At 36.1% G+C, this 16905-nt stretch overlaps 1 protein-coding gene across 4 annotated transcripts; it reads right to left on the bottom strand.

Annotated features, from left to right (window-relative positions):
* Window positions 1–246: 246 nt before the first annotated feature.
* On the bottom strand, window positions 247–10145 carry LOC104593472 (trigger factor). Of its 4 annotated transcripts, none has more exons than XM_088891013.1 (2): window positions 9239–10145; window positions 247–261 (listed from the first exon to the last, which is right to left on the bottom strand). In XM_088891013.1, the coding sequence occupies exon 1, from the start codon at window positions 10013–10015 to the stop codon at window positions 9242–9244; it is 774 nt and encodes a 257-aa protein (XP_088747139.1). In that variant the 5' UTR covers window positions 10016–10145; the 3' UTR covers window positions 247–261; window positions 9239–9241. The 4 variants fall into 4 exon arrangements, with proteins under 4 accessions (XP_088747139.1, XP_088747141.1, XP_010251633.1 ...); XM_088891015.1 differs by lacking the exon at window positions 247–261 and adding an exon at window positions 1586–1945; XM_010253331.3 differs by lacking the exon at window positions 247–261 and adding an exon at window positions 1586–1979.
* Window positions 10146–16905: the final 6760 nt, after the last annotated feature.

Below are 16905 nucleotides of genomic sequence, written 5' to 3' on the forward strand. Positions count from 1 at the left end.
AAAATAGGCCAAAATTTACATTCAAATCATTTGCACTGTTATGGTTTTGCATCAGTGCAAATTTATTTGCATTGCAACCAAACACAGCATTTGGATAGATGTATGTCAAATACCTTTAATATTTACATAGATAACTCTTACATTTGTATGAGATAGTAGAATCTAAGTAGGATATTTTTTAGGATGATATTTCTGACTTGCTTCATGTCGATGATGATGATATGTAATCTAATTCAAATTTCAAATACCTCAAAAAGCCACCTGTTTCATCCATCTTATTATCAATCTTGGACATGTTTAATCAAGTGGCTTTTGACTTCTAACAAATAACAAAATATAAATAAGGTGAGCTAATTTTCTTAACTTGATAGAGAAATAGAATAATATGAAAAACTGACGACTTGGAGTTAAAACCATTCACAAGCAAAGCATAGTTCAGGAGGCTTGGATTATCATTTAAATTTACCTAAGGTTAAATCCAGGTTTGCAGACATGGGTATAGCGCACCCATACCTTGCCCCATTGTGTGGTGTCAGAATTAGGATCCAAACCAAGAAATATAGGTCCAAATTAGTAGATCAGCTAAACCAGAAATTTGATAAACTGATTGGTCTTTCAATTCTATTGGTAGGATAGGAAAGCCTAATAGTCCTTAAGCTTTATTTTAATCTCTATTGCTACTTGTCCATTTATTGTAAAACAATCAAGTCATCCGAATCTCATTGATTGGCTGCTGATATTAAGAAAATCAGAAAGAGAAAAAGGTTATCTTAGTCTCATTACAGAGTTCAATTTCCAAGGATGGCCAAGTTAGTTTTTAATAGGGTGATATAATAATAATCCAAAATGAACCATGCCAAGCATCCCTAATTAATTATAAGCTAGCAACAGCTACCTAACCCAACCAATAATTGCTTCTTTCAACCCAATTCCTAGGAGCAGTCACCAAATTATTTACTTCTTAGAAAAATACCCAACAGAAACTTAGTGGCATTTGCTATATGGAATTATGGAAATGCCCAACGGATATACTGATAATTTACTGAGGGGGAGGAACCACAGGTTCAAACACTCAGGTTCCTTCACAAGTTCAAAAAGCTAAGGAATTATTGAAATGCCTAATAGTTATATGGGTTATCTTAGTCTCATTACAGAGTTCAATTTCCAAGGATGGCCAAGTTAGTTTTTAATAGGGTGATATAATAATAATCCAAAATGAACCATGCCAAGCACCCCTAATTAATTATAAGCTAGCAACAGCTACCTAACCCAACCTATAATTGTTTCTTTCAGCCCAATTCCTAGGAGCAGTCACCAAATTATTTACTTCTTAGAAAAATGCCCAACAGAAACTTAGTGGCATTTGCTATATGGAATTATGGAAATGCCTAAAGGCTATACTGATAATTTAATGAGGGGGAGGAACCACAGTTTCAAACACTCAGGTTCCTTCACAAGTTCAAAAAGCTAAGGAATTATTGAAATGCCTAATGGTTATATGGGTTCCTTCCCAAATTCATAAAGTCAGGAAATATGGATATGCCTAACAGCTATAGGGCTCCTTTCCAACTTCAAAAATATAAGATTCTTTCCATGCCCTCTAAACTTAGGTTCTTTCAATCCAACATTCAAAGACTATGATAGGTTACTGCCTATCTCAGGGCTCCTTCGAAGGGAACCGACCTCCTGAGAGAGAGAGAGAGAGGGAGGGAGGGAGAAAACGAGTATTCTTCTTATTGTCATTGATAGAAGGCGCAACTTATATAAGCAGTAGCTGGCCGTTACATTGCAGAGAACCAACTCAGTTGGTTATGATAGTGGAATTAGTTGGGATTCCATCGAATGTGGCCTAGAGCTGCTCAGGTGTTGGGCAGGGATTCCTCTTACACCATAGTGATGGGTGGTCGAGGCCCATTAGCATAGAGACCTGGGCTTGGGCCAGCTCCTGTGTTCTCACCAGACTAGGTTCTTTCAATCACCTACAAGATATGGGCAGCTATACTACATATAACAAGTAACTAATAATTGATAACATACAACTGACAGTGATATTCTCCAACAATGTCAAACTTCCATTGAGCATATTATAAATTAGCAAATATAGAAAATGTAGAGCATATATTTTGATGTCATGACACTACTTCAACGAACCAATAGTCTACTATGTGTCAACCTGAACTTCAGAGTCTACTATAGTGCTTTTACGTGAAACTTTAGTCTACTACTATGTCTCAACTTTGGGTTCTATATTCTCATATATGCACATGTATAAACAAAAGAGTGTGTGACTAGTGTGGCTAGTGTGAATTATTCTATCTCTGATGTCATCCTGCTAAGAAAAACCTACTAAGCTTAGTTATGATATTACAATTGGGTTTTCCAAGGATTCAATCTAGATAGCCATATGGAAGGGGTTCACACTATGAATTAATTAAAGCACAGATACAAACATGCAAGGGCACATGTATCAACGGAAATACATATAGGCTAAGGAGCACGTACATTTTTATGAGGCATCCCTTTATAGTCTTGTTTGACTAACATTTGCTAGAAGGGAAACTCACCTAACAAAATTTTCTATTTGGAGGTACATATTTATTCCTTTTTAATGTCGTGCATTCTAATTAGTTGCCTCCATACACCAAGTTCAAGGACAAATTTTTATTGAGTGCTCCAGATTTAATCATTATACGACTAATGTATCTGTAGTTTCCATACACCAAGTAACATAACCTAAATTGATTGGGCTTACTAAGCTGACCTGTTGCCTATTAAAAAAACATGATAGCAAGCTATCATGCATTTGTTTATCTGAGACTCCAGGTAAAAGCCAAGTTAAGTTTATAAAACTAAAGCAACGCATGGTTGATCAACTAGAAGCATTTGTACAATCTTGGTGGTGGATCTGTTTTATCATTGCAATCCCATGGCGAACAATGGTTTAAAAGATGAAGAAAAAGGAAAGGAAGATGATGGGAAATATTTCAAAAACTGAACTAGTATAAGTCTAGTGAATACCTTAAGCTTCAACATTTCTTATTGTTTTTTAGTCAACACTATAGGAGGAAATAAAACAGGTAGCTAGAGTAAAATAAAACTATTCACATATCTCAATATGGACCATGTTGAACCTTATCTTCAACAAAAATGAAATTTGTCATAGACAACTGATCACCTGTACCTTTGTATAAGGATAAAGGCATCTTATCAAGTGGATTCAGAACCCCTTGTTGGGTACAGCCATAGGCATCATTTCAAATAATATAGGAAGAAGAATGAAGTAAAAGTGAGGCTAATATATATACAGTTAATCCTTTACCTACTAGTTCTTGGAAAGATTAGGAATCTATTAATTAATAGAGCCTATAGAGATTAAGTTTTGAAATTAACAGAAAAGAACTTTTTATATATGGCATGAAAACAATATTTTAGCAACCAAACAAATATACCATGAAATAAACAACATACTTATAAATTTATAGATTATTAGGTTGTACAGCAAGGAGAAAACCCTAGTATTAAATAGGGGAAATCTCGCTGAAACCCATTCCACAAATTTACTTCACAGTACACTCACAACAATTTAAAACTTCCAACACCCCCACTTATCACACCATACCCCCCCCCCTGTATTGGCATTAATTCCCCAATATCACTATTCCCATATGTGGGGTGAAGTAAAAATTTGTGAGGTGGGGTAAATGAAGATTCCCCTATTAAATACGTAAGGGAAATTGAGATGACTTAACAAGGGAATTGGTTCATTCAAAAGAACATATTAGTATTAAATATTACCATGTATTTAAATCAATGTTTTAAAAGGCAGAGGCGCGACGAAAGGCGTTCCACTACCTAGATACGTGAGGCTTAGTTCAGAACGTAAGAGGCATAAGATTCCCGAACACGAGGAGGCATAGTTATTCCCCTTCCCTTTCTTTTCCTTTCCGTTTTTTCTTTTTTTTTCTGTTTTTACATGAGGTGTGCATGAGGCATACGCCTCTAGCATGCCTCATGAAAAAAGGGTATGAGGCGTATGCCTCAGAGGTGTCGGCACCTCTAGCATACGCCTCAGCGTTTGGGGGGCACCTTGCCTGGAGGCTCCAAGCGTATGCCTCCCACGCCTTTTAAAACACTGATCTAAATGTAAGACTGTACCAGTTTGTTCACCCCTGTAGTTTGAGAAAAATGTAATTGAGATGACTTAACAAGAAGGGAATTGAGGTTAAAAGGAAGCTAGAGACTCTGTAAACAAGGCTAAAAATAAGCTAAAATGTAATTTGATGGAGTAACCCATTCTTCATGAGTTCAGGTTGGACATAAAAACAATTCTCCAAGAGTCCCTAACCATGCCTCCGGCAAATATATGCCAACCCAAACGCATCAAAGGCAGATCATCATGAAAATTGTTGTCATTATTTGGACTGCTGATATTACAGATATGTTGCCCATTCTCTCTCTCTCTCTTCTTGGTTGCCACTTGCCACATGTTACCACACGAGGCATCTCCCTCTAGTTATAGTCTCATACCCAAAACTGGAACCCCATTTCAATTGGCTTAGATTCTTTGCCACTCACTACATGTAGCAAGTGAAAAAGAGGGGCAATTGTAAGCATAGACTTTCCAAATTACTTTGTCTTTCTTTCCCCTTCTTTTATTTTTCTTTCTCCCTTGGGCTCCACCCCTTTTTCATTTCTTTCCTTTTCTCTCTCTTTCCCTTTCTCTCTCTCCCCTAATTTTCTTCCTAAAATCTCTCTCCCTATATCTCATTTCTCTCCTTATTTCTCTCTCCCCCAATGCTCCTTTTAGGACCTAATAAAACCCCAAAGGCTCATCGGGACTAATTTTTTAGTCTTTACGTTTTAACAAGATCACAAAAAAGCCTTGCTTCCGTTCACCGTCTCTACTGCACATCAAATAGATTGGCTTTCTTGCACACCTCCTTGGTTTCTCATTTCACTAGGGCAACTACTATCTCAGCCATTTATATTGCTTCATAGTAGGGCTCTTGCAGACCACCCTCAAACCTTCCGTACATGTGACATTGTACGCTAGAAAGGAAGCCTGCCATTGATACAAACAATATCCCAATTCAATTAACTGGGAAGATCTACAGCCGCTTGATTTGATGATAGTATTTTATTTCATTTCATCTACATTTCTGGTTGTTCATTATAACCATTGTGGCATTGTTTTGTCTTGACTATGGTCACATATAGATTATAAAGTGATTCTTGATAACCCTATTTCCTTGGCTATAAGCATTTATCTTTCAGATTTGGGTCTAGAATTTATTTCTATATTTTGAACAATTAATTTTTCTATTCAGATTTCTTTGAATCTCCAAAGCCAATTGATCCTGCGAACAAAGTCACTACTACTCCTTGATGGTTTCTAAAAGACCCCCCCATGCCTGCCCTCCCCGGATTGCCAAAGGAGCTGTCGTTAAAGTTCAACTTCAGCTTATTTGGCTTACAATCCCTTTATGTGTATCTGTTTGTACCACTTCAGTCCATTTCCATAATATGTCATTTGTAGAGACATCTCTGAATGGTTCCACTGTTTTTACCCAATCAGATCTGACTTTTATGGTTTCAATCACTTACTCCTTAGACTTAACACTTCTCATTAAAGATCCTTTGGTTTCTTTCTTCCCAAATAGTTCATACCAAGGCTGCTCTTATTGTCCTCCTCAAACATCTTCCCCTTTTTCTGTTGCTTCAAGAAGTTGGAGTTGAACAAACTAACCACATCTTGTGGGGAAACCTATCTGCAACCAAAAAGAGGGCAAAAGTATTCCCAAATGCAAGACACAAAAGAGTAGGAGATTAGTAAATGAGAAAGGGTCTCACCATTAACCTTACAAAGGATACACATGAGGAGAGAGACATTTACTTGGCCTTCTTTTCTGTAGCACATTGCAAGTGTTAACCTTTTTCAAGGAACATTTCCCAACAAAGAGCTTGCAATTTAAGAGGGATTTGTTTGCACCAAATTTCTCCCACTAAGAAACTCACCCCACATGTTTTGAGTGGATAAGAAGATTAAAGAAGGATGCACAAGAGAAGAGGCCATCATGGGAGGGATACCATACTCTACCATCCAAAAAGGTTTGATCTTAAAAAATAAATAAACAAATAAAACTTTTCCAAATTGGAAAATAGGAGAATAAGGGATTCACACTTCAAACCCCTTCTGAACCCAAAGTCACAATTTAACCCATGTTCTAAGGGCAAACCAAATCAAAAAGTAGGTTCCCCCTTATGGTTTGGTGATGAGTAGAGTACAAGGAATTGCAATTTAAGGGGTAAATCCCCAATCTAGAGGTCTTCCCAGAATAAGACTGTACTCCCACATCCCACATTGATACGGATGAAATTAAGAAAGGTTCACAATACCTCAAAGATTACTTTCCATGGGGAGTTTGAAGCAATATAAGGTGCTAGTTTTGCATCCCAGGCTCCCAACCTTTTGTCCGCTACACCATGAATGCCTCCAATGACCCTATGCCACAATCCATTTCCTTCTAGGGGAAATCTCCAAAGTCACTTTCCTAGAAGAGTTGTATTCCTCTTCATCAAATTCCCAATACCTAGTCCTCCTTGCTCCTTAGATTTACACACCTATTCCCATTTCACCAAATGATCTTTCTTTTCATCTCTTGGCTCTCATAACAAGTCTCATCATTTTTCTAGTTGTCTTTCTATTTTTTGTCAGGATTCTAAAGGTGGACAGGTAGTAAGTGGGCAAATTAGCTAGGGTGGATTTGATCAAAGTGAGCCTTCCTCCCATAGAGATGTAGCTCCTCTTCCACAAAGCTAACCTTTTAGTAAATCTTTATACAATTGGTTTCCAAAAGCTATCTACTCTTGGGTTTTCTCCCAATGGCATACCAAGATTCTCTAGAGGTCAATGTTTCACCTCACATCCTAGTATCCCGGCCAACAACTAGATGTCTCCCTCTCCCAAATTAACCTCCACCACACATGACACAACTCTCTTTCCAATTGACTTTTAAATTTGAGATCCTTTGGAAACGATCAACTAAAGCTTTCAAGTTCCCTAAACTGAGTTTAGTACAGTTCTCAAAAAAAAAAAAAAACTATGCCATCTACAAATTGCAAGTGAGTCACAACAACCTCATTTTTCCCAATCTTCCACCTCTAAACTGGTTTTCAATATTAACCTTACTAATCAACCTACTCAATGCCTCAGCAATAAGGGTGAACAAGAAAGGGGAAATGGGATCTCCTTGCCTTAGACCTATTTTACCCAAGAAAAAAAAAATCCTTAGCCACTCCATTGATTAGTATTGAGAAATGTGTCGAACTAATACAGCCTTTGATCCACTATCTCTATCTCTCTCCCAGGACAATTTTTTCCAACAAATCCAGGAGGAAGGACCAATCCACCGTATCATAGGCTTTCTCCAAATCCAATTTGTAGATTAAATCTTCCCTTCCCTGCTTTTTCTTTTCTAGCACACACTCATTTGCCACAAGAATGTGGTCAACTATTTGTCTCCCTTCAAAAAAGGCTTCTTGATTTTGAGAGATTACCAAAGGGAAAATAGTCTTAAACCTTCTAGCTAGGACATTGGCGATGATTTTATATAGGCTACCTACAAGGCTTATAGGTCTATAGTCCTTTGTAGTCTTGACCTCTTTCTTCTTAGGCACTAGGGCTAGTAATGTTGCATTTGCCCCTTATTATAGAACTCAACAAAAACATCCATCAAATCGGCTTTTATGATTTCCCAGCAATCTTGATAGAAATCCAATAAGAAACCATCAGGCCCTGGGGCTTTAGATCCTTACGTTGAGATAACTGCTTCATGAACCTCTTCCACACTGAAGCTTCTTTCTAGAGGGACTACTTGGGTTTCTAGCACTCTAATCTAATCCAAGTTCCCCACTTCTGTGTTCCTTTCTCCTAAGGAGGCAAAGATTGACTTAAAATGATCTAAAAAATTCTTGACAACTTCCTCCTCCAAAGTTACCACCCGACCTTCAACCTCAATGCTAGAGAGATCAAGTAGTAGAAGGAACAATACCTACCAGCGATGGTAAAGCGAACAAGCAACAGGTGGTGGTCTGGAGCCCTAAAGCACTGGAAATCCTTGCAATCGACTCTTAGGTTAGGCAAAAAAAAGTGAGGTTAGGGATCTTTCATGAATAAACGGGAATGAAATATAGGTACAAGAAGGACTTATACTTGCTGAAGACGGAACCATTAGTTGGACTTGAGCAGCGATGACAATCCTAAATAATCGGTTATACCTGCCAAGTTTGAATGGTGATGGCCCAAAGTTGTGATTCTTCCATAAACAAACAAAAGAGAAAGAAAAAAGAAACACTTAGATACTTACCGACGGCGGAAAATCCGTAGGGAATGCAGCAATGACAGGAAATGGCAAGGCACAACGACAATGAGAAACATCTCCAATGTATGAGGAAGAAACCCTCTAAACCCTACTTGACACTTAATACACAAAATTTGTCTATCTCACAATGCATCATATCTCATTATCTTCCTATCACGTCAGACTCCCCGTGGGATCCACGTCAGCTCCATGCCATCGTGTCATGGGGGCACCAATGGGGCGATACGAGAAATGTCACTTTCCCGATTTACTAGGCATGGACATCGTCACTTCCCGATTTACTAGGCATGGACATTTGTCAACGTTTTAACATTCCATGTATAGACCACTTTCCTAATTTACAAGGCATGGGTGTTTGTCAACATCTTTTCATTAAACACCTCAACCAAAAAGTAATTTTTACCTGAAAAACAGAAACACATAACTGGCGCCAAGGTGGCACCGTTTTTCTGAAAAGCGGCAACACTACCAAACATCCCCTTAATTGCATATTCAATAAAAATAGTTATGTTATGGATATGGTAAAAATTATCATGTTGAAAAGACATCATATTGAAAAGGCTTTAATCCATCAAAACCTCCAGTAAATTTTGATGAAAACCCACCTAATTGGTTACCAGTTACTACTATGATAATGCCGGTTGATTGGTTAAAAGATTTTCTGGTATCTTGTCCCTCCCGCATCATAGTCAAACTTCATGAGCTTAGCAATCAGGAATTCAACATTGGGTGAGCAAAAAAAACAGCAATCAAATCCATATAAGACAATACTTCTTTCTTCAATTAATTAAAAAGAGATAAATACTATTGTAGCAAATGCAAGCCACGATCACTAAATACATGAAAAGCAAAGTTACCATTCAGGCATACAGTTCCGAATCCTTAATCCGATCAAAACCCACATCACAATCACCATCGAAAGCCCTAACGTCCAACTTAGACAACACAGAATTATCAAGCAAAGATTTAACCAGCGCCACTGCCGAAGGCCCACATTCCGGCCAGGAAACACAAAGCGTCCCTTGAATCCTCCTCATCTGACACCTCGTCAAAAGCGCCGCACCAAGACCATCAACCATACTCCCCGAAGGAAACCACCCCACCCCGCAAACCATCTGTTGTCCCGACGTTGACGACGTCTCGAGCTTAAACACAAGCATCTCGTCGGCAGAGAGATTTCCACGAAAATTCCGACTCTGCACCGAATCCAAAATCAAAACTCTCTCCGGCCTGATCTCTCCTTCATCGATTATCAGTTTCGCCACCGCATAAGCCCTCTCTCCTGCGACGGGGAGCTGGACGGACATAAATAGAATGGCAGGGTCGTCGATGGAGGCGTAGATGTCACAAGATTTGGAACGGTGAGAAGGTTCGATGGGGTTGCCAGAAAAGGAGATCTCAGGGAGAATTAGGGTTCCAATTAGGGTTTTGGAAGGAATGCAGTGGTGGAGAAGATAGATAGATGGGGGAGAGATAGCCACGACGAGGAGGGATGGGCGGAGGGGAAAGTTAGAGTCAGGTTTAGAAAAAACGAAGAAGGGAGATGGGAGAGCAGGCGATGGTAGAGCAAAGTTGTTGAGGTCTTCATTGAAGAACCTTGAAGGGGGGGGAATGTCTGTTATTACATCTTCCATCTCCGTCTATCTCCGAAGCTCCTTGTTTCTCCGTTTCTCGACTTTCTGTTTCTGAGGCAATCCAAACCAGTGAAATGAGCGACAGCGACAGCGACAGCGACAGAGGCAGAGCGATATCAACTGATTTGGCGTGGTAAAGGTAATTGGTAAATAGAGTTCAGCGCAAACCCCATAAGAATTAGGGACTTGGGCCTAGGTCTGGCCCAACCCGGACTTGGGCCAGATTTTGTCAATGTATTCACAGCTTTTAAGGCTACTCGTATGCTTTACCAAAAGAAAAAGGCTACTTATGCCCAACCCAACTCACACCCCAAGCCTAATAATACTTGTCTAGGTCTAGGACAATACAAGCTTACTTGTATTAATTAAAAAACTCTGATTTTTTATAAATTAAAGTTTTGTTTAATTTTAGTCAAAATTATAGAAAATATATAAAAAATGGGCTTTTATAGGGGAAAAAATACCAGGTTTGGTTATTTGGCAACTCATATACATTTTCAAAAAAGAAATTGCAAAAAAGAGTAAGCGGGAGAGTTTTTATTTGAACTATATCCCCGATCCCCAATGGGGATGGGTTCCCCGTGGGACTTTGAATCCTCCATTTTTTTAGATAACAGTATTTTTTATTTAAAATAAATAAAAATTTATAAATTATAAATAATGTTTTAAATATGTTTTGATATATATATAATATAAATAATATAATAATATATATTTAATATAAATATATTATATATTGTATATATATAATTGGAGTTGGAGTAAGGTGGGGACCTCAATCCCCAATCCTGACCTCGACCGAGAATTCCTATTAATCCCCTTCTCCGTTTTCACCTCACCAAAACAATCCCCATCCCTGACCCCAACAGGTCGAGGAAAATGAATTCCCATCGGAGATAGGAAAAATTGCCATCCCTACTTTAGTTATATAAGAGACTTCTTTGTTTATTTTGAAGGGTCAGTTCCACACTCGGTTGGAACTCAAGTTATGACATGAGATTATAAATAACCCTATAGAATTGAAATAGTTGTGCTAAATCTTAACTAGAGTCCCTGTAATAGAATGGGATTCGGTGGTAGAACTTGAAAATGCACTTAATGAGGTCATAGATATTCATGAAGATCAAGAATTGGTATCAAGCTCTTTTCCACCTTCACGTGGATATACCAATCATATGACAAAATGTCAGGGGAGTTGAAAATCCATCAGCCTAATTCATTGGTTTCAATAACTCAAAAAAAGCTTGAAAAAAAGTATGACGTTTCATGTTTGAAAACAGAGAACATCATGTGGAATTCAAGAAAAGCAAAGTATACCATGTGGCATGGGCAATATGTTATGGAAATAAGCAAAATATAAGGCTCGTTTGATTCGGGGGAATAGGGGTTTGGAATCTGAATCGGAATAGAATATTCTGATTCCAACTGTTTGGTTGGGCAGAATTAGAATCCCATTCCCCTATTTGAGGGAATGGTCATTTCATGTTCATCCTTTGGGAATGAAATTTCATTTCTACTGATTTTAGGGTCTGTTTGATTTGCAGTTGGAATCGGAATCGAAATTGGAATGGTTCATTCTCATAATCTGTTTGGTTCAAATATGAATGGTTCAGATGGGGGAATGGTCCATTCCCATAATCCTTGGGATTTCATTCCCAAGGGAGGGGCAAGGAATGGCCATTCCTTCAAATGGGGAATGCCATTCTAGTATGAATGGGAATGGTATTTCGATTCCGCCAAACCAAACAGTTGGAATCGGGATAGCTCATCCTGATTCCGATTCCGATTTCATACCCCTATTCTCGTGAACCAAACGTGGCCTTAATTCTTATTTCCATTCATGACTGAACCAAACAAACTATGGGAATGGACCATTTTGATTCCGATTCCGATTGCAAACCAAATTGACCCTAAGTTTTAATCATTTTTGTTTTGTGTGTTGGATGTCAAGATAACTCATTGTATATGTTTATATTAATGGCAATATGAAAAATGTCTTTAGTAATTTATTGAATAAATTTTTACTATCATTATATATATATACATACTTATCTACCACCAGTTTTCGGGTCGACGATTCGATCATCCGGTTCGAATAGACGGCCCGTTCTAACAACAAAAATTACAGGCAGAAAATTATGGAATCATTCTAGCCACCGATTTTCGGGTCAACGGTTTGACTGTCTAGTTTGAACGGACAGCCCATTCTGACAACGAAAATTAAAAGCAAAAAATTGAGTGTGTGAGGTCTATTAAGTAGTATCCTACGTGTTATGTCATTCAAGCGTGTATCTCATACAACCCGAAAACGGAAACCGTTCTGGCCACTGGTTTTTGGGTCGGTAGTTCGACCGTCCGATTTTAACAGACGGCCCTTTCTGACAAAAAAATTACAGGCAAAAAATTATGAAACAATTCTAGCCACCGGTTTTTGGGTCGACGGTTTGACAATCTGGTTTGAATGGACGACCCGTTTTGACAACAAAAAATTACAAGCAAAAAATTGAGTGTGTGAGGTCCATTAAGCAATATCATACGTGTTATTTCATTCGAGCGTGTGTCTCATACGACCAAAAAATGAAACTATTATGGCCACCGGTTTTCGGGTTGACGGTTTGACCATCCAGTTCGAACGAACGGCCTATTCTAACAACAAAAATTAAAAAAAATTAAAAAGGCCAAAAATCATTGAACGGGTCAATGGGTCAACGGTTCGATCGCTTAGGTCAATGGGTCGTTGATTGATTCAACGGTTTTTGGCCAAGGACCGGCATTGGGATAAAACGAAACCGGTTGCTTGGACGGCTCCCAATTACAAAAATAAAAAATGGCGGTTCAACCGTTCGTTTCGAACGAACGGCCCGTTCTAAAAACAAAAATTACAGGAAAAAAAATTGAGTGTGTGAGGTCCATTAAGCAGTAACATACGTGTTATGTCATTCGAGCGCATGACTCATACAACCCAAAAACGAAACTGTTCTGGCCACTGGTTTTTGAGTTGACGGTTTGACTATCTGGTTCGAATGAATGGCTCATTCTGACAACAAAAAATAAAAAGCAAAAAAAAAAAAAACCAACCAAAAACCATTGAACGGGTCAACGAGACAATTCGACCACCCAGGTCAATGGGTCGTTGACCGATTCAATGATTTTTGACCAGGGATCGGGATTGGGATAAAATGAAACCAGTTGCCTAGATGGTTCCCAATTAAAAGAATATTAAAAAAAATGGTCAGAAACCATTGAACGGGTCAATGGGTCATTGACCGATTCAATGATATTTTGCTAGGGACTGGGATTGGGCTAAAATGGAACCGGTTGCTTGGACGGCTCTCGGGCCAAAATTTTCTTCCGTTTAGGTCAATGTCGGTTCGAAAACCATGGCTTTTTATGCTTTTGGATTTTCACTATTTAAAGGTTTTTTCTACTATGGGTTTTATTCAAGCGCGTGCAATATGTTCATTTTTTTCATTTTCTACTTTTTTTTGTGCTTGGTCTTCTTCTTCAAGATCCTCCAAAACGGTCTATGGTTTACCATCATTTTATTTCTTCCTTTTTGTTTTTTTCTTTGGGTTTTCTTGTGCAATATATTTTTTTTTAATTTTCTTACAATACAATATGCTTTGTCTCTTTCATTGATTACATATAAGTTTAGCTCGGTCTCAAAGCGGAACTTTGGGCTCGATTTTCTGATTTTTTTTCCTTGGTTTTTCCAATTTGGTGGATTTACTGCCAATTTTTTGGTCATTTTGGATTTATCTTTCAAGTTTTGGAATTCCTTGCAATGTCCATCATTCCCATGACTATGACTACAAAGTTATTTCGTCTAATTATTGACATCTAGAAAAAATGACCCAGAAACAGAACTGTTATGGCCACCAATTTCCAAGTCGACAGTTCGATCGTCTGATTCGAACGGATGGCCCGTTCTAACAACAAAAAAATAATTAAAAATAAAAAATGGCAAAAAACCGTTGAGCGGAGATTTCAGTTGATTTTTGCCATTCGAATCTAGTAATCATTAATGTGATGTAGTTAGGTAGTGGTGATTAACCAACTAATGTCATCAACAAGGTTTTTAAAACCAACCCGGACAACAAACCGATCAGGGGCCTGGTTCCTGGGTCGAACGGTCTAACTGTTTGAATCGAACAATCAGCCCATTCTGACAAAAAAATAAAAAACGGTCAAAATTATTGAACGGTTCGAATGGCTCAACTGATTGGATCAACGGTTTGTTGACCAAATCAATATTTTTTGACAAAAATCCTATTTTGAAGAAAAATGAAACTGGTCCCCGGTTTTTCCGGTCCGATCCGGTTTTGAAAACCATGGTCATAAATTTTGAGAAAATTTATGTGGTCGAATACTCAAAACTAAAAAAATATGAGAGAAGTTACGTGATTCATAATTTCGTATATGAATTTTGGATTATTACTAAAAACTCACCATTACTCTATTTGAGAAAAGCTAAATGAATTATGAACTATTACTGAAAATATGAGAAAATTATGTGGTTGAATACTTCTTATTGATGATTAGTGAAACTATGAAAAATATGACAACACATATTCATAATTTTCTTCATCGTAGGTTCAATCCAGTTTGGGTTAATCAATGATTATTGAAAAATATAAGAAAACGTACTTATATTTTTGTTATTTGATTTGATGGAAGAAAGGAGAAGGAATGCTATTTTAACTAAATGCTTAAAGTATATTAAAAGTAAAGAAAGAAATCTAATGAAACCAAGTAAAGTCAGTTCATTAAAGCTATGTTTGGTTTGTTGGAAAAGGTAGGAAAAATAAAGAAAAATTAAGAAACCTATATAAGATTTGTGAAGGTTTTCCTAACTTTCATTTCTTTTCCCTACTTTCTCCTTCAAACCAAACATAACATAAGGAAACTGTATCTTAACACGTATTAAGGAAATTCTATCTTAACTAAATGTCAATTTATTAAGGGATTGTTTTTTTTTTTTTCTCATTTAGAGAATTAATCTGAAGAAACAGGGTGATGCTACTGTTATTCTGATTTTGACAAACAAGAATGAGACAAATGTGCCAAATGCTTGAGCAAATTCTTTGGATGAAAATTTCCAGAATTCATTATTTCTTGGATAGATAGTAAAGATGAGAATTTCAAAAATTGATGCCAAACGAGACCTTAGTTGAAGTTCTGTTTCTTAATTCGAAGGAACATTTAGGAAGGACGACACCATCAAGATCCGAGTAGAGACAATGAAGATGCAACAGTGGAAGGGAGAATGAAGATAGAATGGATGAGAACTAGTGAAGTTTCAGATACTCAGGGAGCCTTTGAAAAGGTGCAGCAGATTACCCTATTGTTGATAATGCAGGTTCTCTCTTTTGGCTGTAAAATCTACAATAATCCAAGATTATGCTTCACAATTTGTGGATGAAGCATCTTGTATGAACAACATGGATTCAAAGTTCATAGAATGGCCAAACTTTTTTTTTGTCATTATTTTAAAACATAATTGATTTTGTCAAATGACCAAACTTGGCCATTTATTTTGTAAAAAGTAAAAAAAAAAGTGTTATCAATATATTAATATATTATACCATATATACATATGTGGTAAATATTGTAATATTTACCTTATAATATATAAAATTTTAATATTATCCCTATATAATATTTATCATATACGCATATAACTTTTGGGTTGAAACTAGAAGAAAATAGTTGTATGAATCCAAAAATTGAACCTTATGACATTTCCAATTGAGCCATTATTCTATTATTTTATTTGGAATTTGGAGATATGAAATGCAAAGGGTTTGTTCTTATTATTTTTAATAATTTTTACTTTTTATTAGTAATTTTAATTTTTTTCTATTAAAATTAGTTATTTTTAAGTAGAACTCAAATGTATTTTAATTTTTTATTTATGATTTGCTAACATTTATTAATTTATTATTTTTTAATAATTGTTAGATAAAAACTTGTTAAATTTTAATCTTCTTTATTAATTGTAATTATTAGGTTATAAATTATAATTTTATGACAATTAACCAGTTGAGTGTGAGTAAAACCATCTTTCTCTCCCTCTCTCTCTCTCTCTAAAATACAAAAAAGCTAATAATGGAAGATATCTCTAGACATAACGATGGAAGGGATTGTGTAGGTACCTAGGTCTTAGAATTCTCTAGTTGGGACCCGTCCAATGTACAGGCTTTGTTAAGTGCAATTGAAGCAAAAAAATGTCTTTTATGTTCAACACAAGCATTATTTTTTGGTGATTCAACTATTTATGATATTTTTTAATTATTTTTAATCTTTTATTTGTTTTATAATTTAAATAGAATGTAATGTTTTAATTAAATTTCATTTAATAAATAACACTGTCATTTATCAACTAATTGTAAAATTTCATTCTTACCAATTAATTTTGTATTTTAAAATTTTAAATTTTAAAATGTTATTATATTTTATTAACTAATTTAAATTTTTAATTAAATATTTTAAAAATAATTTCATTAATAAAATAAAATTTGAATTTGCACAAGTTTTATAGTATAATTTTAATTATAATTACAGTTAATAATGAACTAATTAATGTCACTTTTATAATATACGTAATTGACTAACTAATTAAGTGAATATATGCTTATTTATTTGTTATTTATATTTGATTTTATACTAAATATATTGTGTAGTGTTGTGATATTAATTAAATAATCATTTTAATTATACATAAATAAACATATAGCTAATGTTACAATATATTATCAAATTTAAATACTAATTTAACTTATTTATTTACATTACTTGTTATTAATCAATTTCAAATGCTCTATTTCCTTCATTATTTCTTTTAACTATGAAACACGATGCACAGATGGGTCTTAACTTGGGAAATTGAC

The sequence above is a fragment of the Nelumbo nucifera genome, chromosome 7 (assembly GCF_055504915.1).
Source record: "Nelumbo nucifera cultivar China Antique chromosome 7, China Antique-T2T, whole genome shotgun sequence".
Lineage (NCBI taxonomy): Eukaryota > Viridiplantae > Streptophyta > Magnoliopsida > Proteales > Nelumbonaceae > Nelumbo > Nelumbo nucifera.